General features: G+C 33.1%; 3 protein-coding genes across 4 annotated transcripts; all 3 read left to right on the forward strand.

The window, feature by feature from the left end:
• The first annotated feature begins 1,516 nt into the window (after nucleotides 1-1,516).
• On the forward strand, nucleotides 1,517-3,362 carry LOC133297502 (1-aminocyclopropane-1-carboxylate synthase 7-like). Its single transcript, XM_061496667.1, has 3 exons — nucleotides 1,517-1,684; nucleotides 1,795-2,084; nucleotides 2,489-3,362. Exons 1-3 carry the CDS (start codon nucleotides 1,517-1,519, stop codon nucleotides 3,360-3,362), a joined length of 1,332 nt encoding a protein of 443 aa, XP_061352651.1.
• A 10,617-nt stretch (nucleotides 3,363-13,979) lies between these two features.
• Nucleotides 13,980-16,826, forward strand: LOC133297494 (uncharacterized). Of its 2 annotated transcripts, none has more exons than XM_061496658.1 (3): nucleotides 13,980-14,160; nucleotides 14,826-15,012; nucleotides 16,491-16,826. In XM_061496658.1, the coding sequence occupies exons 2-3, from the start codon at nucleotides 14,831-14,833 to the stop codon at nucleotides 16,675-16,677; spliced, it is 369 nt and encodes a 122-aa protein (XP_061352642.1). In that variant the 5' UTR covers nucleotides 13,980-14,160; nucleotides 14,826-14,830; the 3' UTR covers nucleotides 16,678-16,826. The 2 variants fall into 2 exon arrangements, with proteins under 2 accessions (XP_061352642.1, XP_061352641.1); XM_061496657.1 differs by having other exon boundaries at nucleotides 13,983-14,160; nucleotides 14,817-15,012.
• Nucleotides 16,827-17,942: 1,116 nt separating this feature from the next.
• Nucleotides 17,943-19,858, forward strand: LOC133297508 (probable phospholipase A2 homolog 1). The gene is made up of 4 exons (XM_061496675.1): nucleotides 17,943-18,375; nucleotides 18,501-18,540; nucleotides 18,641-18,760; nucleotides 19,592-19,858. Exons 1-4 carry the CDS (start codon nucleotides 18,295-18,297, stop codon nucleotides 19,771-19,773), a joined length of 423 nt encoding a protein of 140 aa, XP_061352659.1. The 5' UTR covers nucleotides 17,943-18,294; the 3' UTR covers nucleotides 19,774-19,858.
• Nucleotides 19,859-20,305: the final 447 nt, after the last annotated feature.

The following is a 20,305-nucleotide window of genomic DNA, read 5'->3' on the forward strand; positions in this document are numbered from 1 at the left end:
GACTTTAGAATCTTAATTAATTGCAACCAAAGCAATGGTAACATAATTAAAATATGTATTAAGAGCTACGAGAGCAAATAGTCTCTGAGGGGTTAATTGGTTTATTATATTCCTTCAGCAGCTTGCTCAAAATTAAATCAAGATGTCTGGTTTGATTTTTGTTTTTATTTTTCATTAATAAGTACAAAATAAAATATCAAAACTCTTTTCACCATTTCATTGTGAAAGTAAGTTGTAATGTTCCTCTGTAAAATCAATATTATAGCTTAATTGCCTTATATTTTTCTATATATATAGTGCTACAAAAATTTAGGAAGTGAACAAGTAAGCGACTAATTAAAACAAGGCGCAACCGAATAAGTTATGGCTACAAATACGAAATGCCTCGATGGTCAATGCAACTAGATGCTAAAACTCTTTGAAGAGAGTTGATTACATAATTAAGTTACTTCTAATATATGAACTTAACCTTGTTAATTTTTTCAATGGAAGGAAAACCATACAGGAACATATTTAATTTAAACTTAACAGAAGTCATTACATTCTGTTGTTTATTATTGATGCAAGAGTGGGGTCAGAAGATCTCTCAAGAGCTTCTATTTTGTCCCAGCTGCTTGCAAATCAGAATCTTAATCTATCTTTTGGGTTACTTAGTATCATTGTCAGGTCATCAAAACTTAACTACTCTTAGAACTCCACAAATTCTTGTGTTAAAAACCTATTAAGATCTTAATGCATTATTTGGTTTCTGCAAAGGAATTTTTGTTTTTTGTTTGGCAAGGGATTTGATTAATTAGTCATAGGTTGAGAATTAATAGTGCAAAATTAATTTGAGTTTAGTGTGTGTCCTTTTAAAGGATGTAAGTTGTGTCTTTTTAGTGACTTACACAAAGTCTGGTCGGTTATGCTTTGTGTAAATATGAAAAAAAAAATTCACTTAACACGTCAGCGATGTGACTGAAAAAAAAAAAAAAAACTTTTTAAATTTACACAAAATATGACCGATCATACTTTGTGTAAATCAGTTAAAACGACATAAACTTGTTTTTTCCCAATTATTTTGCTGAGCTCAACCACTTTACAATTTAATAAACAAGTATGAAACAATATTAAATAACCCACAGAAACAAAATATTATAAACTATCTGCTCCATCCATCAAATAGTTATATGAAATCTTTAAGCAAAGGGGAGCTATAATGGCAAAAAATCCACCCCCAAACAACCACCATATATTTTATGTGTGGATCTGGCAGAGAAGGTCACAGTTGTCACAAGTCACAACAGATAATTAAACTATGTCTGTAAAAGCCTAAAAGGTGAAGCTCCGATAATTGCTTCCACTTGAGAATCAATAATTTATATTTTTCTTCATTAAAGGGCCTTTCTGTCATAAGCCTCAAAGCCTATATATAGAGAGTGTTTACACAAATGTTTCATTCAACGCTCTCTTCCAGTTCTCTCTCTTACCCACAGCATCTTTCTGCTTTTGTAATTAGCAAGGAAGATAGCTATACATGGGTATTGAGATAGAGCAATGTGTGGAGCTTTCAAAAGTTGCAGTTTCTGAAACTCATGGTGAAGATTCCCCCTACTTTGCTGGGTGGAAAGCTTATGATGAAGACCCCTATCATGAAATAACTAATCCCTCTGGAGTTATACAAATGGGGTTGGCAGAGAATCAAGTATGTTTATATATATGTCTCAGAAAGCAAAACAAGAAAGATCCAAGTTTTCATTCTCAGTGTATTTAATTATTTACCTAATTAATCATTTTTTTTATATTATTGTATAGGTTTCATTTGATTTGCTTGAGAAGTACTTGGAGGAAAACTCAGAGGCTTCCACATGGGGAAAAGGAGCTCCTGGTTTCAGAGAGAATGCTTTATTTCAAGACTATCATGGGCTTAAGTCCTTCAGAACAGCAATGGCAAGCTTCATGGAACAAGTAAGAGGAGGGAGAGCAAAATTTGACCAAGAAAGAGTAGTCCTCACTGCAGGTGCAACTGCAGCCAATGAACTCTTAACCTTCATCCTTGCAAACCCAGGAGATTCTCTACTTGTTCCAACCCCTTACTATCCTGGGTAAGAAGCACTATACTATATATATGTATTTATAATAATAAAAATTTGTTGCTTTTATCACTTATCTATTTATTTTTCAACCCTTTTTTTTTTGTTTTTCTTTCCGATATATGCTAGGCAAAAGTATTTCTGATCCTATTATAGAAATACTTTGTCTGTCACATACACATATTTATCAAGACTCTACATCGAATTCTGGTTTAAAAAAAAAATGAGAATTCGACGTGGAATCCTGATAAATATGTGTCAATGTGATAGATAAATCTTTCGGTCACAGCCGCAGAAAAATAAAACCCTATATGCTATATCCTTTGGTTGAAAGTTCTAAATACAATATATAGACCATTGGTAAAAAAACTTTCAAATAAAATAATAACAATTTTGATTTTTCTTTTCTTTTGCAGATTTGATAGAGATTTAAGGTGGAGAACTGGGGTGAACATAGTTCCAATCCATTGTGAAAGCTCAAACAATTTCCAGATTACTACTGAAGCTTTAGAGGCTGCATACAATAATGCAGAAGCCATGGGAACTAAAGTGAGGGGAGTACTAATCACAAACCCTTCAAACCCATTAGGTGTAACAATTCAACGCTCAGTTTTGGAGGAGATTCTTGACTTTGTGACTCTCAAGAACATCCATCTTGTTTCAGATGAAATCTACTCAGGCTCTGTCTTCTCCTCCTCTGAGTTTATAAGCATAGCAGAAATCCTTGAAGCTCGTGAATACAAAAATGCAGAAAGAGTTCACATTGTTTATAGCCTCTCCAAGGACCTTGGTCTACCAGGTTTCAGAGTTGGCACCATTTATTCATACAATGATAAGGTTGTGACAACAGCTAGAAGGATGTCCAGTTTCACCCTAATATCCTCTCAGACACAGCACCTATTGGCTTCAATGTTATCAGATAACAAGTTCACTGAGAACTACATTAAGACTAATAGAGAGAGATTGAAGAAGAGATATCAAATGATCATTGAAGGTTTGAGAAGTGCTGGGATTGAGTGTTTGAAAGGAAATGCTGGGTTGTTTTGCTGGATGAATCTGAATCCACTGTTGGAGAAGCCAACAAGGGAAGGTGAATTAGAATTTTGGAATGCTATTTTAAATGAAGTGAAGCTCAATATCTCACCAGGGTCTTCTTGCCATTGTTCTGAACCAGGTTGGTTCAGGGTATGCTTTGCAAATATGAGTGAACAGACTCTGGAAATAGCATTGAAAAGAATACGTGACTTCATGGAGAGAATAAAGAAAGACAGAAAGGATATAGAAATATAATTTCTCTCTCCTTTCTCCTTAATCAATTTATCTTCATCATTATTAGTCTTTTATTTTTTTTTTTTTTTTTTTTTTTTAAAATGGTTGTGGCCATTTTGATAAAATTCTTTATTTGGGTGACAGAAAACCCGAAACTCATCTCAGAAAAGCACATACTGTAAAGCTGATTCAATTGAAGTGGATGATCAATCCTTGTTTGCTTGCTTTACTTAAGCAAGTTCCTTAGAAATCCTTTTGTATCATTTAAGTGATGAATTACAATTTATGAAAAAAAAATCTCTATCACTAAAATTATATATGTGAATAATGTTTCTTGTCATTTAAATATGTGAAACCTATGCGCTCTTTTTTTTCTCTCTTTCTCTGGCATGATTTTATATGGGCCCCTCATATTTTATATATGTATGAAATAAAATTATCTCTTGTAACATGAGAAACATTAATTTCATTATATATTAATACTTTGACCTAGTTGTTATTGAATTTTCTTAATATCATTGACTATGACTCGGGAGTTTGAACTTTGAAGTACGTATCACAGCTAGCAAAAGACCAACCCTGTAGCTTTTAGCTTCATGAAAAATTTGGAATCAATAAAATATGAACTCCTCCCTCACTTAACTCACTTTTCAAAGTAGATATTCATTGTCATGCATGCTTATATGGATAATCTCACATGATTAAGGCATAATTAATTTGAGAAGATTATACTTTGCTTTTCTAGTGTGGGCCCTGATTATAATGGTCCACCACGCGATATATATATATATATATATATATATATATATATATATATATATATATATATATATACCGTCCGATTGAGATCACACGACCAGGCTTGATATTGACTATAGAGGTTCCATTTTATTAATGAATAAGTGGCGGCCTCACCACCAAACTTAAAGCTAATGGCTAATGCTGAATATATATCTTATAGCTCATTATATGCACCTGACTCATCTATAGACTATAGTGTCCATTAATAAAATGATTAAGAGCGTTCAAAACATAGTTAAGCATTAGCTTATTAAAAAAAGGGAATATAACTTATTCAACCTTTGTATATCGTCATTACGTACTACTTGTTGAAGCCGGCACACTTGCTTATATAATTAATTAAGGATTTCCTTAATTATTTTAGTAATTGGAGGATGATCATTTGACTTTTGTTAATTAATGATCTATATAGTTTTCAACTAAATCCTAATATACATGTAATGGAGACTGCATTATATTTGCCTTCTAAAGTTATAATCCTATCATATTAATTCAACCATAATTTCACTAAACAATGTTTTGACTTTTTTGTGGAATCAATCGGGTCAACATTTTTCACCAATTAACAAATTAAAAAAGAAAGAGTTGTAGGTAGTTCTCTAGCTGCTGAATAAAAGTTATTTAATGTTGTGTGTAAGAACTCGCACCGTTAATTTAAGAATTTAAATTAATTAAATGTGAATTTAGAAAATAATTTCATAATTGACCCTAATAATTATGAGAAAGCTTAAATAATTATAGTAAGTGATTAATAATGTTGAAAGTCGCTTTTCTGACGAAAAGTGCAGATACTGATTCTGCCTCACGGTATAAATGCGTACCGATGAAGTATCCCGGAAAATTATGAAAAGTATGTATATATCACTAGAATAATATCTAGGACTAGTATAACAAGTTTGGAGTCAAAACAATGAGAACTGACGTCAGAACTGATACCGGCTACGTAAAAGCGCGTACCGGCAAAGTGCTGCAAAAAATAAAATAAAAACATGATAAATCTTAGAAAAATAGCTAGGTTCAGAATCCAAATATTGGGATTAAAATAATAAGCGTAGCTATTAATGCTAATACAATATGATTAAATTTAAAGTCCTTATATGTAGACATAGTGTAAGAACCCGCACCGTTAATTAAGGTATTTAATTAATTAATTATAGAAAAATAGTAAATGATTCTATAATTGACCCTAATAATTATTATGAGGCTTTAATAATTATAGTAAGTGATTAATAATGTTGAAAGTCGCTTTTCGGAAGAAAAGTGCAGATACCGATTCTGTTAGTCGGTATAAATGCGTACCGAAAAAGTATCCCGGAAAATTAAAGTAAGTGCATGATAATTAATAAAATAATTTATAGGACTTGTAAAACGAGTTTCAAGTCCAAATAATGAGAACTGGTGCCAGAAAATGACACTGGCTATGAAACGCGCCTACGGGAAAGGTGCTCAGAAAATATAATAAAAATATGTCAATTCTTGTAAAATTGATTAGGTTAAGAATTCAAAGTTTGGGATTAAAATGTTAAGAGTAGCAATTAAAGCTAATACTGCGTGTTTAAGTGTGAGTTAGCTATTTATACACTTACTAAGGGCACATTGGCCTAGATACCAAATTTCCCTTCGTGAGAGAGGCTGACTAGCTGCTTGAGCACTGTTCCATTGGTCTCCTTCACCTTCTCTTGAGTCAAGTTGGGACCTTTGGCATTGATCCTTCTCTTTTCTTCTTGTAAACACTTGAGAATCATCTTTGTGAGGGTGTGAGGGTGCTTTGCTTGGGGTTTTAGTCGTTGTTTATGGTCAGGGAGTGTGCTGAGTTGGGGTGTGGGTTGAGAGCCACCTTCTTCTTGGTTTGTGAAGCTTCAAGAAGCTACCTTTGTGAAGAAAGAAACTATCTTGTATGCTAGCATTTTCGTGTTCTGTCCTAGTCAGAGGTTGAGGGACTGTTGGTGAGCTCCAAGGGCCTCTTGGTTCTGAGTTTTGAGCCTTGGTATGTTGTACCACCCTTTGATCATGAGTTTTATGCTTAAAAATGGAACCTTGATGCATGTAAAGGTTTAAAGATGATAACTTAATGTTGGGTAATGTCAAACACACCTAGAAATGCCTGTTTAAGTGTTTAAAATCGATAAAGACCCAACCTTGGAAGGATATCTTCACGAAATGCAGTTTTTGCATTCTGTCGTGAAATATCTGGATATCTGCTCGTGTAATATCCGGATATTGGATATCCAGATATGATATCCGGATATGGGATATCCGGATATGGGGATATGGATATCCGGATATTGATATCCGAATATGCACCCGAGGAATATCCGGATATTCAGGGATTTCGTAGAACAGTAGTTGTGCTGTGTGTACAGTAGGCTATTGGGGGTTTGTGCACCCTAGGTTGATGAAGTTGAACTTCTGTATTTAATGAACTAAGTCAGAATCATGTGATTAAGGGCTTTTGGCTTGATGAGAAGCCTTAAGACGTAAAACATAATGGAAAGGCGTTGTCTTAATATTGTATGCTTGCGGTGCATGTTATTGATATATTGTTGGTCCATAACAGATTGTGAATTTGCTGTGTTTGGACTTTGAGCTGTGGACTCTTGGGTTTGGGTGTTAGCTTGCAAGGTAAGCTTTCGTGTCCTCGGTTTAGCCATGTTGTGGTTCCACCATGTCCCTTGGGGGTGTGGTTATATGCATGCTGTGTTACATGCTTTAAATATTTGAAATGCTGTTGAGCTTTATGTGTAATGACTTTTAATATGCATGTGTTGTTTTATCTTGACGGTAAGCCTGAGTATGTGGCGTCATACGATATGTTGATCCGGGGTGAATGCAAGTGGCGTCTTACACTAATTGTGGGTAATAGACGTATACTTATTCCTGCATTTCTCTGGCCAGTAGAATAGAATTGACACACATGACATGATTATCTGCTGCATTGCACTGTTTTAGAAATGATGTTGATGAACTGCATTTAAACTTATATTGCACATGTAAGTGAGCTTGGGGTGGAAGATCCTTGAGGACCCCTTGTCTTACTGAGATTTCTTGTTTAGAGATCTCACCCCACGTTTGGGGAATGTTTATTTCAGGTTCAGGTAGTTTGGTGACTGATGCTTCTGGCGGCAGGAGGCCAGAGCTTAGCTGATTATGATATTTATGCTGTATTGCTGCCATGACTGGATTTGGATGCTGTTTATGTTTTCCGCTATTTATGATTATGTTGTTGTTAAGACTGATGTTGGGCTTGTTGCCTTATTTGAGTGAGCATGGGGATTGTCCATGACACTTTATGTTAGTACTTTTGTATTGGAGTTGTATAACCTGCTAGTTGGTCCGGCCTTCTTGTGGTAGTCCCGTGATTTCTAGAGACACACTTATATTATCTATGTTATGAGGTATTTCAGTTAGCTGTTTTATTGCAATTACATACATGCGATGTTTTATTAATTGATTAATAAACAAGTTGGTAATGTTAATGACATCATAATTGGAAAGAAAAAGATATTCCGCATTTTTAATTAAACGCTGCTTAATACGATAGTATGATAACATGATACGAGGTGTTACACTTGGACACACAACCCTAGGCTGATCTTCTTCAGCCTATACACGAGTTTCTGAAGTTTGGACAGCCCATTGCCACCTTCATCCTCCCTTCCTCTTGTGACTTAAAGAAACCATTTTTCCTCAAGTTTCCTTCACCAAAATGCCTTGGATAGTTGAGAGCAAGCCTTGTGCGCATGTGGTGTCACACCATTTCTGAGTTTCAGCCACTGTTTGGGAAGAGTGAGAGAGCTGACTTCTTGGCTAAGTGAAGAGGGAACCATTTCCTTGGTTGTGGGAGCTCCAAGTAGAGCTTTGTGAAGAAAAGACCAATCTTGAAGGTGCATTTTCGTGTCCTTATGTGGTCTGAACTTTGAGGCTGGTGAGAGAGCTCCAAGAGCACTTGTGGTTCTGTTTTGAAGCCTTTTGGGTAAGCACCATCACCTTTGATCATGATTTTCCTTGTTAAAAGAGGAGTCTTGGCATGTAAAATGAGTTGAATAGGTAACTAACATAAACACTGACCTAAAGGAGTGTAAAAATGCATGCTTTAACGTATATGAGTGTTAAAAGAGGAACTTTGGGAGTGATATCTCGCGAAATGCAGAAACTGCATTCTGTCACGAAATATCCGGATATAATATTCGGATATTGATATACGGATATGATATCCGGATATGGATATCCGGATATGGGGTTGGAGATATCCAGATATGGATATCCGGATATGCCCCCGACAAATATCTGGATATTCTGAGAATTTCGAGATGGTCACTGTTCTGTTCATACAGAATGGTACTATGGGGTTATGGACCCTAGATTGGTGAGTTGAACCTCTGTAATAATTAAACTAAGTCAGAATCACTTAGATTAAGGGCTTAAGGCTTTGGGAGAAGCATAATGGCATGAAACGATAAAGAGAACGTTGTCATTATGTCATGAACTCTTAGAATATAAATATTGATATGGTTGCTGGTCTAAACAGATTGTGATTTTGCTGTTTGTGGACTTTGAGCTTGTGTGGACTTTGGCTTGGATTGATTGCTTAAGAGGTAAGCTTTTGTGTCCTCGATTTTGCCATTGTTGGTTCCACCAAACCTCATGGAGGGATGGTTTATATGCATGATATGTTTTCATGTATTGATATTTAAAATGCTATTGAGCTGTTAAGTGCAAATGTCTTATGATATGTATGTGTTATTCCACGTAGACGGTAAGTCTGAGTATGTGGCGTCATACAATATGGTGATTCTGTGGGTGGGTGCAAGTAGCGTCTTGCACTGATTGTAGGTTGTAGACGTATGTAATTCCTGCATGTTCTCTGGCCAGTAGGATTTTGACACACATGACATGATTATATGCTGCATTTCACAGATTTTGGAACTTATACTTTTTTACTGCTTTTGAACTTATATTTGCACATGAGCTTGGGGTGGATAGATCCTAGAGGATCCCTTGTCTTACTGAGATTTCTTTTTAGAGATCCCACCCCACATTTGGGGCACATTTTCAGGTTCAGGTACCTCAGGGGTTGATACTTTGGGTGGCAGGAGGCCGGAGCTGAGTTGAGATATATGATCTTGTGCTGTTATGCTTGGCTGTTTATCATGATTTATTGCCATTATGTCATTATTTGATTTGAGACTCTTTTGGGCTTTGTTGCCTTATTTGGTGAACATGAGGATTGTCCCTGCCACATTGATGTTAGTTATGTTTTTAGTTTGAGTTGTATAAATCATAAGGATATTGTCCGGTCTACGTGTTGTAGTTCCGTGACTAGAAACACATTTATGTATGAGGTATTCCGTTAGTTGTTGAATTGCAATTTACATAAGGTATTGTTTTGAAAAAGGATTTAAATAATCAACTTGGTTAATAATAATGATATCATAATTGAACAGAAAAAGTTAGTTCTGCATTTTAATTAAGCAGCGCTTAATACGATGATATGATAATAAATCGGACATACACGAAGTATTACATTATGAAACATGCAACTTGGTGGAATTAGATTTCGCAATTTATTTTGTTTCTTTTTCACTCACTTTTTTCCTTCCCGTGAGGCGGCTTCTTGAGCTTACCCAAAGCCTACCTCAATTATAATAATAAGTCATTCCTTTTTTTTTTAAAAAAAGAACAAAAGTCAATCTCAATGGTGGTCAAAAATAACTTTAGCTTATTTTATTCTTAATAATTGAACTATATTAGTACATGCATGTTACTTAAGCCACTGTGACGAGGAATTTAGATAAACTGTATTAAGTTATATGTTGAATTCACATCTGTATTCAAAAAAAGAAAACAAAAGAAAGTACATTTACTTACACCTGACCATTTATTGTGTTGCTTATAATGAATAGAGAATATGCTTGGCAAAGAGCAGAAAAATGAAGAAAGGCCACGAAAAATATTAAAATGAGAGTGAGAGATAGAAAGAATAATTTGGGGCCTGTTTGTGTTTTTTTTTATTCTTAAAACTGTTTTGTAGAATAGTTAATGGAATATGTATTTTTGTGTTTTAAAAATTAAAAGGCAAAATACAAAATAAAAATTACTGAGATATTTTCTCTAAATTTGATTATAAACTAAAAAATAGTTATAATTTTTAGAATTAATTTTACAAAACAAGTCTTATTAAGCAGGTTTTTTTATTTTTTATACTGAAAAAAAAAAAATTCGAAAACATAATTCAAACCGGACTTTGGTTTCTATTGTTTTCACCTCTTCACCGGGAATGAACAAACCCATCTTCTTGTTCACAGAGGCACATAAAAAGAGAAAAAAGTTGGACCAGATGGCGGAAAAAGAGAAAAAAGAAAAATAAAAGCGACTCTTCTATGTTAATTTCTAAAAGATATTACTCTTTGGTACCTAAAAAATAAGTAACTCTTAATTTAGAATAAAAAGCAACATTGTGATGCTGAAAATTTACCACCTGGATCGGACTTGTCCTTGTGAACAAAAACATATGACGCAATTATAAATTTCAAAACAAAGAACAAGAATTGTGCATCAAATCCCAATGAAAGTAACATGTTCTCATTTTTCGAAAGCATTTAATTTTAATTGATAGATGAAGGCATGATAAGGTGTATAAAGAATACCTGTTCACGAGTAACATAGTAATACCAGTGAACCATAATTTTTTTCCATTTGGTCCTTCAAGCCTTGGAGCTCAATTTCCTCATTAAACTTATTGAAGTGAATCGGTCCATAAACATGATCGGAACAGCTTTTTATAATTGGGCTGTGATTTTCTTCTGCACAGACTGGAACCACCGTCTTGGATCAGAGCATCTTGCATTTGGATCGCTTTGCCGCTTTATCCATGGGTTTTCTATAAAACGAGATGGAGGTGTACAGACACTCCGACATTCAAGTCAGTTATGGTTCAAGCAGGTTTTATTATGCAGGAGAATATGTGTACCTTTGTGTTAATAAGTATGTATTTATAATAAAGTGATGAGCAGCTTGAGAGATGTTACTTAGTGATTTGTCTTGAAAGCAAAGTACTAGAGCGAGCTTTGATGAGATAAGCTTGTTATTATTGTGGAGCTTGCTGTCATAGAGTCTTTAATATTATGCAACTTGGAGAGATAGCCTTGATGATAAAGATGAGGTTTGCAGCCTTCTTTGACCAAAGACTTTGCTTAATGGTGAAGACCTTTGATTTGAGCTTTGTATTTTGAGCCTTGTATTTGTATAATATTTATCAACATCAACCACATTTCACGTTACGACTTCCATTAGCACATACAAAAACATGTGAAGCGGTCAACACCTCTGGCGCTCCAGTAGCCAATGCAAATCGTGCTGTGCTCCTTGAGAGAGTATTTTGGAAGTGAAAAGGGAAGTATCTATTAGTTTGATGTGGCAGAAGCTATAGTGCTCACAACGTATTGTAAAATAAGAGGTAACATAAAGGAACATAGACAGACAAAAGATAAAAGTAGAGAAATAAATATCTTCTCATATTATAATGTGTATTACTAGGCTCCCATATGAGTACATTTTAGCTCTATTTATAGGCTCCCAATCAGTTACAATATATTATAGAAATCAATCCCACTAATTGCATATAATTAACATATAAGGGTTACAAAAGTTACACAATTTAGGTGTTATGGGCATCCACATTAATATTGTTTATAACAAAAGGAAAGTTATATAGACAAACTTTTTCTTTTACAAATTTAGACTATTTTTTACCTGTAAGACTTCATTAAAAAATATTTTACTGATAAGATATGATGGAGTTTTTAAACAAAATTTTTATAAATATAATATTTTTCTTTTTAGTACATAATAAATAATAAATTATTTTTATTCGGTAACAAACCTCAAAACTAAAAATAGAAGAAAAGCTATATATATAATTATGTTATTTCATCCCAGACGATACACTTTTGGAAATTTTAGTATAAAATTTTTCATTATTTTCTGTTTTTAAAAATTAAGTTAATTTGTGTAATAGTGAAAACGTTTGAGAGTGAAAAGGCTTATGAGACAATAATTTTTTAGATGCTAGACAAAACACAAAATGGATATTAGGAAACATAATAAATAAATAAGAATTGGTATGTACCTAAATTATGAAACATGAAAAAACATGTGAACTTGCAATGTGTCTTCTTATATTAGGTCCACTGAGTTATTTGTGGATAAAAACACACAAACGATATTTGAGCTGGACCAATAACCCTGCTTTTGGGCCTTTATTATGAGAAGGAAACAGTCTTTTGGTAGGCTTAAGATGTTTTCTACGAAAAGAAATGGGTCTTTTCAACTGACTTGATCTGTATCATGTTTGCAATGATCAATAAATCTAGAACCCATATGACAAACTTGATCTTTATATAGACTAATTTGCCAAAAGAAAAAAAGAAAGAAAAATAATAATTTATAATTATTTTATGAAAAAAATTAAAGAATTAACTTTAAGAACAAAAAGGATTTTGCAAGGCAATATAAATATATATATATGGAAATAGTTTTTTTTTTACTTCGATATAAAAAAAAATCTTACTTCCTATTTCGATCGTTGATCTTTACTAATCTAACGATTGTAAATTATTAAATTATACTTATTAATTAATTACTAATCTTTAATAAATTACAGTCGACAAATATACGAAAATTAAAGGTTGAAATGAGGAATAAGACTTTTTATTTTTATTTCGGAGTCAAAAAAATCATCCCTTTATACATATATGGATTTATTATTTCTTTTGTCAAAGGAGATAATCCTACAACGTCGGGTTAAGAGAATTAATGAAGGGAGTTACAATAATTTTATTTAGTTTTTTATTATATGAATTTTATCAAAATACTCTTTATTAATTCTTCAAATATCAAAACGATGTAGTTTTGAGATTGCAGAAGATAATATATATATATATATATATATATATATATATATATATATATATATATATATATATATATACGAAAAAATATTTCTGCAGTTATTGCAGATGAGTTATCTGCATTTATTTCCAAAACGATGTTGTTTTGGTATTGGAATCTTAAAAAATTATAAATATAAAGACTATTATAACTCTTGAAATAAATTAAAATTACAAAAATACCATGATTTTCGCCTCAAAACGACGTTGTATTGGACTTACTGCAGATAACTTGTCTGCAGTAACTGCAGAAAAAGTTAAGTCATATATATATATATATATATATATATATATATATATATATATAAAAGGTGCAAATGATGTTAAAATAAAATAAAATATTTTTATTATATTTGTCCCTTTTATCTATTCTTTTTTCTTAGCAACCAAAAATAAAAGAAGATAATGAGATATTTTATAATTTTTTTTTTCGTTTTTTCTTTCTAATTTAAGTATATTTGAACATGGCGTATATGTTACGTGTTACATCATACATAATCTTATGAACTTTGTAAACACAAGAGTTTAAAAAAAAAGTTTAACTTTCATTAACTTAAATCAATGTTTGTGCAATTTAGGATTTTTGTTTTAGGAATACGATATTATTATTATCAAATAATATTATTATCATATTTTAACCGTTGATCATATTATTATCATATTTTAATCGTTAATTTCTGTTAATCAACAATTTTTATTTATTGTGATTTAATAATTAATTAATAAATTTATTTTAAGAAAATAATAATTATTGATGGACAAAAATTAACGATTAAAATATAATAATAATAATATTTAGTAGTAACAATATCATTTCTTTTTATTTATTTTATAACAAAGTAACGAAAAACTCAAAGACACAACAGAAGGCTCAACATAAACCCCACTGATCTCAATTTTGCAACACACAACACACAACACACAATACACCACTCTCTATCTTTGTTGCTCCTCTCTCTCTCTCTCTTCCATTGCTGGTTGCTGCGACCAAGGTAGCGGCGGCGACTAGGAAGTAAACCCCAATTACTTGTCATATTCGCAGTCACTCATTCCATTAACTGGAAAACAAGGTAATGCCCCCTTCTCTTTAATTCCTCATCACTACACTACGCATCATTTTTCCCCCATTTGGATCTCCTCTCTCTCTTCAGCGATCTTTTCTCTGCTCGCAATTCCTCTCAGAAGTTTCAATACCTGGTTTTTTCCCTTCAATTCGGTCTTTTTTCGCCCCCTTATTAATTATAATTTGTATAACACGAAAAGGGTGGAAATTTAGGGTTTTGACTTTACACCCAGAAGCCAATTTTCCAATTCTGGCACGGATTAGTAGAAAAAACTCTCTGGGAAAGTTGAGATTGTTGGAAGGGGATTCACTTTCACAAGTATATTTAAATTGGAGTGTAGATGTATTTGTGGGTTGATCTGTAACTGTGAGCCCTTTATCTCTTGAATTTCAAGGTAGAAATTTACTACCTGACAATCCATGTCAGAGGCCATATTCTTTTTGAATCTGTTCTATGTATACTTGAATGATAGACCTTGGGTAAATGTTTGTCTCAGATTCATCGGTGTAATCCGTGTGTATCCAGAAGTTAGGTATAAATTTGCACAAAAGAACAAAAATTTTAAATCTATGATTAGTTTTTCTGGATAAGTAATGTTATATATTGTGCGTTGGGATTTTTCATTTGATCCAGGTTTTTTTTTGTTCCCACTAAATTTGCAGAATTTACAGGCTTGATGGCAGCGAAGTTGCAACAGTTGCAGTCTAAAGCATGCGAAGCATCAAAATTTGTTGCCAAGCATGGAACTTCATACTACAAGCAATTGATGGAGCAGAACAAGCAATACATTCAGGAGCCACCTACGGTGGAGAAATGCGACCAGCTGGCAAAGCAATTGTTGTACACCCGCCTAGCTAGGTTATATTTTCTCCAACCTTTTTTTTTTTAAACAAAAAAGACACGATGTTTGTTCAGTTATAATTGAGTGTATTAGATCCTTTAATTTGATATGATTGATGCCAGTGTCTTGTTGATGTCAGATAATGTTGGTGACATTCTTTATGAGAGTTGGCTGTTGCCCTTTATGTTTAATAGCTCCTTCCTTTGCCTGAATTTTTACTGTTGAAATAAAGAGACAAATAAAGGACTAGTATCCTTTGTTTTTTCTAGCAAAGAGCTTCTGGAACGCTGAACTGCAATTGCATTTTTAGTCATTACCTCAAAATGAACTCTTAAGAGGCAACTTTCGAATTTTCAAGACAACTAGAATTGATTGCTCTCAGGTGAAAGGAGCGTGTATATATATATTTATTTATTTTTTCCACACCCTTTTTATTTTTACTTATATATATATATATGGAAAAAATATGTTTACATCCACTTTAAATAAGGTTATCTACAGCTACCTCAAAAATTACGTTGTTTTGATTAATGAAGAGTGTTTCTGTAATTTTAGGTGAATTAATGAAAGGTGTTTCAATAAAATGAATATGATAAAAAAATAAACAAAATTACAGAAACACCCTTCATTATTCAAAACGACGTAGTTTGTGGGGTAACTGTAGATAACCTTATCTAAAGTGGCTGTAGAAATTTTTACCCATATATATATATATATATATATATATATATATATATATGGGGAAGGAGCATATCAGGTGAAAGGTGAAAATGAGCTAATCTTGACCATTTAATCTTACATGGATGGTCTAGAACTCTAGATTAAATTCATTTAAGTAAAACATACCTTGACCATGCATATATATATGGTAAAATCATATCTAAAGTTGTTGTACGTGCAGCAATGACAGGTGTATAGTTATGATTCTCCATATTTAAGGCTTTCACCTTTTGTATGATTATAATTCCTCACATTAAATGCTTTAACCTATATATATGGAAAATTTGTCACTGTTGCACGTAAAGTGGCTGCAGAAAAATCGAACCCTATATATATACATATAATATTGATTGTGTGATATGAATTAGATGCTGCTCATAATGTGCTTGTGATGCTTGATAATCACCTGTCTTTTTAGTCTAGAGCTTGATTGTTAATTGATGTAAATGTGGCCCACAGCCTACACTACATTATTTTATGCTTATCTATTAACATATGTTTGAATATGCTTAATAACAGTGTGTTTCTAAGTTTCTACCAGGATCTTCAAATCAGACTTGCATTTCAAATTATTATGTGCCTTAGCTCCCATCTTTTATGAATAGCTAAGCGAGAGGCTGTGAATTTTGAAAACTTTTGTGCTTGTTCTTGAATGTCGTCACTTACCAAGTGGTTTTGTGTTTTTTCTTATAGCAAATCGAGGTTGTTATATGTAAAATTCTTTACGTTATATTAGTGTTTTGCTACTATGCATAACTCTTCCAATTTTTTTCAGTATTCCTGGTCGTTATGAGTCCTTCTGGAAGGAGCTTGATTATGTCAAGAATTTATGGAAGAACAGGCAAGACCTAAAGGTGGAACACGCAGGTATTGCTGCTTTGTTTGGCTTGGAATGCTTTGCCTGGTATTGTGCTGGTGAGATTGTTGGAAGGGGATTCACTTTCACAGGTTATTATGTCTGAAAATAACCACAAATAACAACTTGGAAGTGTATGTTTTAGCAGGGGGGTTTTATGCTCCTAAGCCAGCTGCTCTGGTCATTTATACGTTGAGTGAATTATGGGGCATTCATTCCACACCCCAATTTTTGTTATTTTGGATTTTTGTTTTTGGGAAAAAAGCTGCGAAACTAGTGGTTAACTTTGATAAGCCTCAATAACCCCCTTTTATTTGAGGCGGGATGGACCATGCATTGTTCTCATATCATGTTGAAAGTTAGTGGTACTCGAGAATGATGATACTACTACAATAATTTTATTTTATTTTTGAAAAAATATTTGGGATAACCTTTTTAACCTCAGCTCTGAAATGAAGTTAAATTCTGTTCATATTTTTCGTAATTTTTCAGGCTTGATGTTGAATTTGGGTTAAGCCACATGCCGGCGAACTTGCGTATCTAAAAGCATGTGACTTGATGATTGTTATCATTAGTTTTTTAAGCTGAGAGAACTGTATCATGAAGTGATAGTATTTTACTAGGACGTATAATTTTCATATTATATGATATAATTGAAATGAAAACTGCTGCATTATATAAAGCAAACATTTGATAGGCAGAGCAATGTGGTTTACTTCATCATGAAGGTGGCTTTTTGACATGGCTTAAAACTTTTCGAGGCCTTTGTCTTGAAAGGTTCTGCGGAGTTTCGCTCACTCGCGCAAGGAAAAGTAGCCCCTGAGGGATCGTGATGATTTTGGATTTCCAAAATCATCTATGTTCTTTTTGATGCGAAATCACCTGCTCTGACAATTTTATTTTAAATAAGTATTTCTAAATAATATATATCCTTTTTTCTTTTATACTACGTTTAATTGTGCATTCCAGAACAGATTTTTTAATAATGTTTATTTGCACAAGTTTGATATTTTCAACTTTAATGTTATGAACACGGTTTCACACAAATGTACTCAGCAACTCTATTTAATTGTGCATAATTTTGTTAGAATATTATCGTTATCGAATAAATAAACACTCCTATTTACTTTAACTTATTTTCGGAGTTGTAGCATTACTCTGTTATGTAAAGATTCTATTATAATGGACAAATAAATATATACGAAAATAGTATTATAGTTCATTAGCTGTAAGACAATTGTAGCTGATATAAACTTCACCACCATAAATATAAATAAGTGAAAATAAAAATTATTCTATATCTGACGATCCGTAAATAAATTTTTTTTTTTTTGTTAAGCAATTATATTAGTTAATTTAAGAGGTCAATTGGATAAATAAATATTAAATGATAAATAAATGTTCATTAAAAAACTGTATGAATTGCTGAATTTTCTGTTCATGATACCAAAAAAAGAGAATTATAGTTTTATGACTCTGAGTTGAGCCTAAATTTAACGAAGAGAAAACGGCTTTTGGTAATTGTAGAAGATAAAGAATGGAGGGATGCATGTGGTAGCTAAATATATCTGAAGGGTGGTTTGGTAATTTGGGAAAAACCAAACGAAACGAAACAAAAGCGTTAGAATTTTGTATAAAAAAAAAAGCGTTAGAATAAAAAGGTTGGGAGAGGAGACTTGAATGTGAACCAATCACGACTCTTTCTTCTTTTATTCCCACAAAAATGGTTGGCCACATTATATCACGCGCCACCGCCGCATTCGCCATCCTTTCTCTTCTCCTCTCCGCCGTCGTCTCCGCCGAGGTAACTCCTCTCTTCTCTTTCATTCATAAATTAACATCGTACCTACACCTACATAGGATTTATGTAATTGGATTCGGAGCATATGAAAAGCGTTGACCTTTTTTTATGATTATTGTTGGGGACAGGCCACGTGTAGCAAGAAATGTATTGCAGAACAATGCGACAGTAAGATTCAATTCAATTCCCTTAATTGATATTCTGTTATTCCATTTTATGATATTTGTTTTAATAATGTTGACACAAAGATTAATAATAATTACTACAGCGATCGGAATCAAATACGGCAAGTATTGCGGGGTGGGTTATTCAGGTTGCCCTGGCCAGAAACCATGTGATGATCTTGATGCTTGTTGCATGGCTCATGATGACTGTGTTGGCAAATTCGGTATTTCTCTTTTTTTCCTTCTTTCTCTTTATCATTCAAGTACAATGCATTCATTCACACATATGATATATCTGTCATCTGATCAATGTTACCATTAAGGTTTTTTTTATGTGTCTCAGCACATTTTAGAGCTAAACCACTTACCGTTAAACTTGACTATTGAGTGTGGGATGGAAGAAATCTTTGTACGCAGCCTTACCTTTTATCATGTAAAGAAGCTGTTTCCTGAATTCGAACCCATGACCTTTCAGTCATGAATGAACAATTTTATCACTGTTTCGGTTCGCCAAAAACCACTCCCCATTAAATTCGACTAACGAGTGTGGGGTGGAGGAAATCCTTGTACGCAGCCTTACCTTTGCATAATTGCAAAGAGACTGATTCTCGGATTCGAATCCAGACATTTTACAGCTGCTGAAAAATAATTCAAGTGTACATTTTGCACAATGGTCCAAATTGGTGGTGTGATCCTTGTTTGGTTTATGTTATTGAATTCTTGAGAGTTTGTTGCACACATGTAAACAGTGTTTATGTCTTTCCAAAATTGCCTTTTTCTGTTTGTATTATCAGGAATATGAGCCTTCTAACTAAATTTCTTAGGGTGGTGTTTTTGTTGAATCAATTCTGTAAATTGTTCAAATGGGAATTCCAATTCTTGGTGTGTATTTGAACTCTTGAAAGCCTGTTGGAATGGGTATTCTATTGTCAGAGACTCAGAAATTTGCTATTTTGCTATATGCGGAAATGCCATTCTCCTCTATGATTTTCTGTTAGCTTGAGACCTTTCTCTTCAAGAAGATTGCATTTGACTAATTAAACATGGTTTTACAGGAATGACTCATGTGAAATGCCATCAGAAGTTAAAGACTTGCCTAACCAAGGTACAGAAATCTGGCAAGGTTGGATTTTCCAAGGAGTGTCCCTACGGTACAGCTGCGCCTACTATGATAAGAGGCATGGACTTGGCCATCTTGCTCAGCCAATTAGGTGACAATGTTCATCATGATCTATAATATTAAGTCTAACCCCCTTATTATAGTCCATCCGCATTAACAAATTTCTCTTGATTCGGGAAAATTGATCTTATGATCCTGTTGAGCCTGGTTAAGCTACTGTTTTTCTTCTAATATGTTGCTATTTGATTTAATTCATTGTATCACAAAAGAATCCAATAGTTTCTTTGCTCAAGGTTCTATCATTGTAGGAAGAAAATAGAAAAATCGTTTTCACAGAGCGATGAAATAGTTAAAGCAAAACATTTCGTTCGAACTTATTTCAACGTGACCAGCTTAAAACTTGATTAAAGCAAAACATTTTCCACAAACTTATTTAAAGGGGAACTATATAAAATTAAGAGCCTATTTGGATCCTCTTTTTTAAGCTAGAAACTACTTATAAGTTAAAGCTAAAAAAAAAGTTTAAAAAAAAACTAAAAGTTATTTGATAATTATTTAAAAATTTTAGTTTAAAAATTACTTAAAAACACATATTTCAAGAAAACTTTCTCTTTATTTCTATAGCTCTTTTTAAAAAAAAAATATACAA

This window comes from Gastrolobium bilobum, unplaced genomic scaffold, assembly GCF_033153095.1.
Source record: "Gastrolobium bilobum isolate Gb01-03AN ecotype WA unplaced genomic scaffold, APGP_CSIRO_Gbil_v1 utg12919, whole genome shotgun sequence".
NCBI classification, from domain to species: Eukaryota; Viridiplantae; Streptophyta; class Magnoliopsida; order Fabales; family Fabaceae; genus Gastrolobium; species Gastrolobium bilobum.

Bases quoted from the DNA above. Each gene is read 5' to 3' on its own strand.
- LOC133297508 (XM_061496675.1), top strand. From the start codon at position 18,295: ATGGTTGGCCACATTATATCACGCGCCACCGCCGCATTCGCCATCCTT. The intron at 18,376-18,500 runs GTAACTCCTCTC...TGTTGGGGACAG, and splicing joins CCGCCGTCGTCTCCGCCGAG to GCCACGTGTAGCAAGAAATG. The intron at 18,761-19,591 runs GTATTTCTCTTT...ATGGTTTTACAG, and splicing joins TGACTGTGTTGGCAAATTCG to GAATGACTCATGTGAAATGC.
- LOC133297494 (XM_061496658.1), top strand. From the start codon at position 14,831: ATGGCAGCGAAGTTGCAACAGTTGCAGTCTAAAGCATGCGAAGCATCA. The intron at 15,013-16,490 runs GTTATATTTTCT...AATTTTTTTCAG, and splicing joins TTGTACACCCGCCTAGCTAG to TATTCCTGGTCGTTATGAGT.
- LOC133297502 (XM_061496667.1), top strand. From the start codon at position 1,517: ATGGGTATTGAGATAGAGCAATGTGTGGAGCTTTCAAAAGTTGCAGTT. The intron at 1,685-1,794 runs GTATGTTTATAT...ATTATTGTATAG, and splicing joins TGGGGTTGGCAGAGAATCAA to GTTTCATTTGATTTGCTTGA. The intron at 2,085-2,488 runs GTAAGAAGCACT...TTTCTTTTGCAG, and splicing joins CCAACCCCTTACTATCCTGG to ATTTGATAGAGATTTAAGGT.